At 56.2% G+C, this 9,360-nt stretch overlaps 1 protein-coding gene across 1 annotated transcript; it reads right to left on the reverse strand.

Moving 5' to 3' along the window:
* Window positions 1–539: 539 nt before the first annotated feature.
* Window positions 540–2,946, reverse strand: LOC115645293 (gastrula zinc finger protein XlCGF52.1-like). The gene is made up of 2 exons (XM_030549719.1): window positions 2,872–2,946; window positions 540–2,397 (listed from the first exon to the last, which is right to left on the reverse strand). Exon 2 carries the CDS (start codon window positions 2,330–2,332, stop codon window positions 1,229–1,231), a length of 1,104 nt encoding a protein of 367 aa, XP_030405579.1. The 5' UTR covers window positions 2,333–2,397; window positions 2,872–2,946; the 3' UTR covers window positions 540–1,228.
* Window positions 2,947–9,360: the final 6,414 nt, after the last annotated feature.

The following is a 9,360-nucleotide window of genomic DNA, read 5'->3' on the forward strand; positions in this document are numbered from 1 at the left end:
AAAGTTTAGAAACCTGCCCTACGAGGAAAGGTTAAAACACTGGACATGTTTAGTCTTGAGATAATAAGAGTGACGGGGAGATCTGATAACAGTCTTCACATGTGTTAAGGGCTGTTCTAAAGAGGACGGTGTTGGATTGTTCTCTGTGTCCGCTGAAGGTAGGACAGGAAGTTGGGTTTAATCTGCAGCAAGGGAGATTTAGGTTCGATATTAGAAAAATCTTTCTAACTATAAAGATAGTTAAGCTCTGCTGTGGGCATTCAAGGGGGGCTGTAGAATCCCCTCATTGGTGGTTTTTAAAAACAGTTTGGACAAACACCTGTCAGGGATGATCCTGCCACAGCGCCACTGGGGACTGGGCTTGATGACTTCCCGAGGTCCCTTCCAGCCCGACATTCCTAGGATTATAAACCAACAGCCTGGGAAGTAAGGCATAAAGCAAATGAACTGGTAACTGGTTCCAATTTTTTTCAACTTTCTTTTAATTGATATTCAGGCAACTGCCAACAACGAACAAAGCGCCAGCAGGGAGTGGCTCAAACCTGATGTACAATCCTGGGTGAAAAGAGGCACCCCTCATATAAGAGAGAGAAACATGCACCTGTTCTCACTGACCTGGTGGTGTGGATGGGATTAAGGCCCCCCTCTCCTGTATTGGGAGATGACTCTATTCATATTATCCATTTGGATTGGAGTCAAAACATGCCTCTATACCAGGTAACCTTGGTGGAGGGCAATAGGAAAACCCAGCCACCATGCAACAGTAAACAGAGGGAACATTAGAGCTAGTCTGTAAAATGAACTGGGAAGAAACAGCCATTGAAACACCAGAGGCTGACAGAGCCGTTCTCAGCTCAGATCCCTGAAGCACCCAGGCCATGCCCAAGAGGGTCTGTCGCTGAGAGTTCTGGCTGACACTGACCCTTCCCCCACATCCCCAGAACCACTTTTGGATTGACCCACAGAACGGGCATCTCCCTACATCTCCCAACTCCCGCTATTGTTCCATATCTTTTCAGAGTAGAAAAGTCAAACACCCCAGTACATCCTGGACTGATATTCCCTGTAACCACCCTGTACTGAACTACAAGCTATAAACTTCTAACACACAAAGAAACTGTCAACAGGCCCTCATGCAGTCAGTGCTCCCGGTCGGCTGCAGAAAGGATTGGGCCATGCAGGCTCTGCCTTCCCAGGACTCCCTGTGGTGCAGAAGGCTGTCCTGTTTCTAGGGGCTGAGCCGTGGGTGGGTTGCCTGGTGTCGCACCAGAGTGTGCTTAAGCCGGAAGCTTTTCCCACATTCGAGACAAGGGTAGGGCCTCTCTCCCGTGTGAACGCTCCGATGTCTGTTCAAATCCTTCTTCTGCCGGAAGCTCTTCTCACAGTGGCTGCAGGAAAAGGGGCTTTCTCCCGTGTGGATCCTCTCGTGTCGCAGAAGATCTTGCCTCTTGAGGAAGCCTTTCCCGCAGTCCTTGCAGGTGTGGGGCCTGGCCCCCATGTGCACCTTCCGATGGGCGTTGAGGTTCGACACGTGGCTGAAGCATTTCCCACACTCAGTGCAGGGGTAGGGTCGCTCTCCCGTGTGGGTGCGCTGGTGCTTTCGGAGGTCTTGGCTCTGCTTGAAGCGTTTCTCACAGGTGCCGCAGGGGTAGGGCCTCTCTGCCGCATGGGTTCTCTGGTGGGCAGCGAGATGCGCCAGCTGGCTAAATCCCTTCTCGCACTGGGAACACAGGAAGGGTCTCTCTCCTGTGTGGGTTCTCTGGTGACTCATCAGGTCCTGTCTCAGGCAAAAGCTTTTCCCACAGTCCATGCAGGGAAAGGGCCGATCCCCCAAGTGCGTCTTCTGGTGCCTCGTAAGTCCTGCCATTTGGCTGAAGCTTCTCCTGCAGTCCAGGCAGCTGTAGAATCTGTCTCCAGTATGGACTCCCTGATGTCTGGCCAGATCCTTCTTCCGCAGGAAGCTTTTCCCACATTCCCAACATTCATGTGACTTCTTCTGACCATAAAACCTGCCCAGGCTTTGGAAGAAGATCTTCCCCTTCAAGCTCTGCTCACAGGCCGAGCAGCTGGGCACCTTCCCATGGGCCTTGGCTCCCACCTCTGAAGAGGATTCCGCGTGCTTCCTGGAGCACTTTTCGCTCTCCCTTGGACTGTCCGGCTCCTTCTCTGCTGGGATTCTCTTGGGTGTTTGCAACTTGCGCCGCCTCTTGTAGGTTCTTCCTTGGCTTGAGCTCTGGAAAACTCTTGTCTCTTCACCATCTCCTGGTGGCACTGTTTGTAGAGTCGGGGTCTCAGACCCTTCCTCCGGGTGCTGCTCCTCAGCTCCGTTCATGTCCCCTCTGCTGTATTTCCCAGGGGCGGTTTTCTCTCACTCCCCCTCCTTTTTCACCGTCTCTCCTAAGCAGGATGGGAACCCAATAAGACAGCATGAGCCAAACTCCCAAAGCCAATGCAAGAGGGAGAAAATTCTTCCAATAAAAAAGAGTTAAAAAACACTAACACAACTGCCTGGAAGTGACCTCCTGGGTAGCTGGGTGGGAGACAGGGGCAACAGAAACTAGGGGACACCTTCAATTGCAAGGGTGTCAGAGCACTTTGCAATAGAATGGAAGGCTCAGAATCTAGGCTGGGCAAAGTAAGCAGAAGATCGCTGTGGTGCGGTGAGACAGCTGGAGACCCAGCTGCACCAGCCCAGCAGAGGCCAGGTTCTTATCATCCCTCGACACCATGGGAAAATTCTAGTAATAAAATCCGGAGTAACAACACTCGGTGCTCACCCAGGGCTGGGGAGCTGGGCACTAGTTTGAAGAGAACAGAATTAAATTTCCCAGGACAGCAGCACGACAGACCCTGCTGCACAGTTAGACTCACCTGAATTTCACAGCAGAAAACCCAAGGAAAGACTTAAGGACCTGGAAACACTAAGGGGAAATCAGAGGTTTGCAGAGCACCCTGGCAGGTACCAAGTTGGAACAGGAACCTGGAAAGAAAAAGGCTCTGATAAGACAAATACTTCATCTGACCTTCCTGCTGCTTCGCACCATAGCCCCAAACCTCAGGGGAGACTGCAGGCTGAGAGGGGATCCTGCCTGCTCACAAGGTGTGGAAAGCTGCTGCATTTGAGGAAGAAGATCTCACGCAATTCCATGGACGTCTGGAGAGATGAAGAGAGTGAGGGGGCTAAGCAGGTAATTTACACATAATTTCACCAATATGATGAAGCTCCAGAATTCAGCCCAAGAAAAGGGACGGAGTTAGCCAGACTGGAGGAAAGCCTGCGCCTTGGGATTTGGGACCCACTGCCAATCAGAACTGGGCAGGGCCAAGCCTAGAGCAAGGAAGGGGAAAGAGAAATCACAGCCCAAGCTCCCACAATGGAGGAGCTGAGAAAGTCTGTGTATCCGGCGTATCCAAATGGCAGCACAGACACCCAGAACCAGTTAAAGGCACCTCAGTAGGTATAGGACTCATCAGGGAACACATTTAGAGCAGAGAGGGGGTGAATCTGTGAGCTCAGTTAAAGACGGAACATCCCCGAGTAACAGGAAATTGCTGGTGAATTGGGAGGGCCCAGCCCGGGAGGAGTGATTAGCGACTGACGGAAGACAGGAAAGTACAAGGCTCCCTGAAGGTGCCCAGCAGAGGTGCAGCGCTGTGCCCTGCTACAGTTTCTCTATCTGATGGGGGCTGGGAATGTGGAGAAGGAACTTGGAAACCGAGAGTCTGAGTGTCCGGGGGCCCCGGGTCGCAGCAATTTTCAATGTATTTTAAGCAGATTTTTGACAAAAATGCCTCTTAAACTTTTCCCTGGCAGTCATAGGTGTGGAACTAGGGGTGCTGGGGTGCTGCTGCACCTCTGGCTGGAAGTGGTTTCCATCATATTCTGGGTTTACAGTTTGGTTCTATGGCTCTCAGCACCCCCACTATAAAAGTTATTCCAGCAGAAGTGAGTTCCTGTGTGACCCAGAGCAAACAGGGTCCTGTCTACAGTGATTAAAGAGGCGAAGCCATTAGGCAGTTGTTTAAATCAGCAGCTCAGTGAACTGAAAACTTTCAAACCATCCCCAGAGAAGCTCCCTTAAAGCAGTGGTTTTCAAACCTTTTTTTCTGGTGACCCAGTTGAAGAAAATTGTTGAAGCCCGTGACCCAACAGAGCTGAGGATGAGGGGTTTGGTGTGTGGGAGGGTCTCCGGGCTGTGGCAGAGAGTTGGGCTACAGGGGTGAGGGCTGTGAGGTGGGGCCGGGAATGAGGGGTTCAAGGTGTGGTAGGGGGCTCTGGGCTGGGGCAGGGGGTTGGGGTGCGGGAGAGGATCAGGGCTCTGTGCTCGGGGTGCAGGCTCTGGAGTGGGGCTGGGGATGAGGGGTTTGGGGTGCAAGGGGGGGTCTGGGATTGGGGGGCCCCAGGGATGAGGCAGGGGGTTGAGGTACAGGAGGGTGTCAGGGCTCTGTGCTGAGGGTGCAGGCTCTGGGGTGGGGCTGGGGATGAGGGGTTTGGGGTGCAAGAGGGGGGGTCTGGGATTGGGGGGCCCAGGGCTGAGGCAGGGGGTTGGGGTGCAGGAGGGGGTCAGGGCCCTAGGATGGGGGCACAGGTTCTGGGGTAGGGACAAGGATGGGGGGGTTGGGGTGCAGGAAGGGGCTCTGGGTTTGGGAGGTTCAGGGCTGGGGCAATGGACTGGGGCATAGGGTTGGGGTGCGGCTTTACCTCGGGCGGCTCCCAGTCAGCAGCGCAGGGGGTGTTAAGGCAGGCTTCCTGCCTGTCCTGTCACCGCGGACCGCGCTGTGCCCTGGCTCCTAGGTGGACTTTTAACAGCCGGATCGGCAGTGCTGACCACAGCCGCCACGCCCAGTGCCTTCCGCTCCACGACCCGGTACTGGGTCCCGACCCGCAGTTTGAAAACCATCTCCTTAAAGTGACTCGGAGCAGCCTGATTTCCACTGGCTGCTGCTGGGCCCTGAGGTCTCCGTCCCGTCAGCCTCCAGCTGGGGAGAGGAGGGCGAATCCTCACTCAGGCGCCAACTCCACTAGCAGAACCAGTGACACAGAGCAGGGGTGGGAATCAGAGCCACTATTCGCCCCAGTCCGTGCCGGCCGGGCCATATCGGGTTTAATGTACATGAGGGCCCCAGGGTCTGGGACAATGACTGTTCTGGCCATTGTAATCCCTTCCCCACTGGAGCACGCAATAGCCCCTGTCCAGGCTGAAGATGCAGCCCCAGTGAGCCCTGACAGCCCCCACCTTGCCCGAAGAGACTGGCCTGGCCAGGACGGTTTCCAGGAGCCCCTCAGGAAATCCCTGTTTCTGCTGATCTCTGACCCAAGTGAATACGCCCACGATGGAGCACAGACGGGGACCTGAACTCAGGGCTGAGCTCAGCCCGTGCTCGCTGTCCTGCTGGAAAAGCGGAAGGCCGCTCCTGGGACGCACTCAGCCCAGCAGCTTGGAGCGGGCAGCTGCAGCAACAGAGTAGAAATCTCCCTCAGAATTCCTGCTCCCACACCTCGCCCACGGTGGCCATTTCACAGCAGCCTCTGCCGTGCCTGGGAAGATGGCGGCTGTCTGCCAAGCTCTGCAGTGGCGGTGAAGTCAGGCTGCCCTTTCTGAAGATGGCCACCACCAGCCAGCAGGCAGGGAAGGGGCACGGTGAGTGCAGGCAACTCTGGGAAGGACACGACAGCAGCCTGGTGAATATGGGGTGGGGCAGGGATGGTCACTGCAAATGTCTACATATGTAATCAAGCAGCTTTACACACTCACACTGACCTGCACACAGGGGATCAACCTTACACAGACACATCTCTACACATGGGACCAGCCTTACACATAGACACATCTCTACACATGGGACCAGCCTTACATACTCGCACAGCCCTGCACACACAGGACAGCTTTACACAGACACATTGTCCTGCACACACGGGTTAAGCTTTACACACACACACACACATCTCTGTACACATGGGACCAACCTTGCACATACACACACACACAGGATCAGCCTTACACACATAGCCCTGCACATATGGCACTAGCCTTCCATCCTCACAGCCCTGCACACACAGGACCAGCTTTACACACACACTGGATCAGCATTACACACACACACACACACACCCTGTACACATGGGAGCAGCCTTACATAGTCACACAGGCCTGCACACACAGGACCAGCTTTACACACACACACAGAGCCCTGCACACCTAGGACCAGCTCACACACTGGCACAGCCCTGCACACCCAGGACCAGCCTTACACACACACTGGATCAGCATTACACACACACACACACACACACACCCTGTACACATGGGAGCAGCCTTACATAGTCGCACAGGCCTGCACACACAGAACCAGCTTTACACACACACACAGCCCTGCAAACCCAGGACCAGTTCACACACTGGCACAGCCCTCCACACCCAGGACCAGCCTTACACACACACTGGATCAGCATTACACACACACACACACCCTGTACACATGGGAGCAGCCTTACATAGTCGCACAGGCCTGCACACACAGGACCAGCTTTACACACACACACAGCCCTGCACACCTAGGAGCAGCTCACACACTGGCACAGCCCTGCACACCCAGGACCAGCCTTACACACACACTGGATCAGCATTACACACACACAGGCCCGCTGAGCCCTTCACCCCACAGCCCCCCTCACTCGCTGATGGAGCCAAGCCGGGGCTGATCCCACAAGCAGCGGCTGCGGGCCCTGCGGTGCCCCCGCTCTCTGCCCCTCAGAGCCGGGCGGTGGGAGGGGACAGCATGGCAGAGCCAGCAGCTGCCTACAGGCCGGGGGGCCACGACTGCCAGTCCTGGGCCCTGAGCACTGACCCCTAATGGAGAGAGGAAAGTGCAGGGCCAGTACGGATGCTCTGGGGCTGAGCTGCCAAACCGCTGCTGCCGCCCCCAGGCCCACGGGCGCGTCGCCCTCCTCCCTCTGCCCATGTTCCTGACACCCACTTCTGCCAGCTGCTCTCCCAGGAGGGGGCACGTGCCTCGGGCAGGACGGGGGCGTCCCTGGTGTTCTCACGCCGGCCCTGCTCCTGCACCAGGCCTCTGCGTGCTGCCGCGGGGTCGGTAACAAAGGGGCCAGTGCCTGGCAGGGGGCGAGGGGCACCCCTCTGCAGGGCGAAGGAAGCCTGCACAAAGCAGGTCTCATAGGGAAAAGCCCCTATGTCTATGCTGTCCCACAATGGCCCATGTTAGAGAGGGGAAAGGCCCAGGGAACGTCCTGGGGGGTACGTGGCAGACCCCCAAGTCTCCCCCATTATGTGACTGTTACACCCCCGCCTCCATGCAGAACGGACCCAGCTCCCCCAGCCAGGCCCCACACTCACAGCAGGGCAGGACCCACTTCTCTGCTCACTGATGCTTCTGCAGCAGCTTTGAATAAACTTCCCTCAGAGGCATTTCCTGCATTCAGAGTGGAAACAAAGCCCCAGCTCACCCTGCCTTTGTGCCGGGAACACAGACCCTGGCGAAGGGGAGAAGCTGGAGACTCAGGCAGCTGGGGAGTCTGCATCGAGCCAGCAAGCGCGGCAGAGCTTGATCTCCAGGCTCCAGGCATGCAGGGCTGCTGCAGCCTGCAAGCAGAGCTTGTCTGTGTGTGTCTCCATTCTGGGAAGTGCCCACCGACTCCCACCCCCCACCAGCTGCGGTGTGGAACTCCCACCCCCCACCAGCTGCGGTGTGGACAGACCTTTAGGGTTTAGGGGGTCACAAGATAAGATTTATGCCCAAACCGAGCACAGGCCTCCTCACCAGTGTGAATGCTCTGGTGTCTTATTAGACTCTGCATTTTGCAGAAGTGCTTCCCGGCCACAGTCCATGCAGGGAAAGGGCCTCTCCCCAGTGTGAACTCTCTGGTGGGGTCTGATTTAGTAGGTACTTGAATCTTTCCCCACTCTCCCTGCAGGGAGAACGTCTCACACCACCTCCACTCCAAACGTGGATTCTCTGGTGTACAAGAAGAGCCGATTCTGTCTTAAATCTCCTCCCATGCTCAGCGCATCAACGGCCCCCACAGAGACACTCCTCTCTTGATTTTTCAACTCTCTCTTCCCCAGGAAGCATTGCTCACACACAGCACATGGATACAGGCTCCTCAGACCTGCTCCTGCAGCCATCCTCTGCAGGAAGGATCCAGACGTGAGTCCTTGGGGAAGGTGAATTACCGATACAGAGGGAGGCAGGGGAGCCCTGCTGGGGACAGCATATGTCTGGGGCAGAGAAGGTGGCCAAGGGCCTGGTGAATAGCCCCATGGGGTGACCCAAAGGGCACAGACCCCAGTCATTGCTGTTGTACTCCAAGTCATCTCTGAAGGGTAAGAGCAGCCTGAGCTCACCCCACCTCACACATCACTGTGCAAGGACAGACACACAGGGACACTGAGGCAGGGGGTGCATGTGACCCAAGGGTGATCCCTTCTTCATGCCAGCTGGCAAAGAGGGTTACCAGAATCTCCTGACTCTGGGCTGTATATTCTGGTTCACCAAACTATGTCACGTGAGCTCTCAGATGAAGGCCAGTGTCACACTGGTTATTACTATCCTGGCGAAATGTACGGACCGAGGCTGTGCAGGGAGTTATGTCTAGACACTGAAAGTACGTTCTCAGAGCCTGCACCAGGGCTCTGGCTTTTCAGCACAGGCAGCGTGTGTGCTTGAGAACTCTCACGTTGAGGGACAAGCCAAGTGAACAGCCCAGAGCGCTGGAAATGGCCTGGGAGAGGGGGAAGCCACAGAGACACCCGCCAAGCCCCGACAAACCCTGCAGCAGGAATCCAGGGCTGCAGCCTGGGATGGGGTCTCTGCCACAGCTCTTCACTCTGGGGCCTGTGCAGCGCCGAGGAAGCTGGGATGGGTGTTACGCATCTTGGCACGTGCGCTCAGAACTCTCCCACACCATGGAGTCCTGCTGGGGGCTGGCCCCCGGCTCTGCCCCTTGTTCTGGGTCTGGAACCTCCATAGGCTGTTGGTGGGGAACAGTCAGGGGCCATTGGGTGTGTTCCCACTCACAGAGTTCTTGTTACAGAGCACTGGCAGGGTCTGACTGGCCGGAGGGGGTGGGCTGCTTCAGGCCGGCTTCACCCACACGCCACAGGAGGAAACAGAGCCCGGCCCTCAAGAACGAACTCCCAACTGACCAGACACACCCGGCCTGAGCTGCTTGTTTTAGTTTTCCAGGTTGTGGTCCCAGAACCCCCCACCCCATCTCAGTGGCCCAGGGGAAGCTGCTGTGATGGGTGCGTCAACAGCCCCTGCCTCTCACTGCCCCACTCCTCTCTGCTCAGACTCCTGGGGGACAGGGACTGGGGATTACTCAGCAGGATCACCAGAGTC

This window comes from Gopherus evgoodei, chromosome 2, assembly GCF_007399415.2.
Source record: "Gopherus evgoodei ecotype Sinaloan lineage chromosome 2, rGopEvg1_v1.p, whole genome shotgun sequence".
Taxonomy (NCBI): Eukaryota; Metazoa; Chordata; order Testudines; family Testudinidae; genus Gopherus; species Gopherus evgoodei.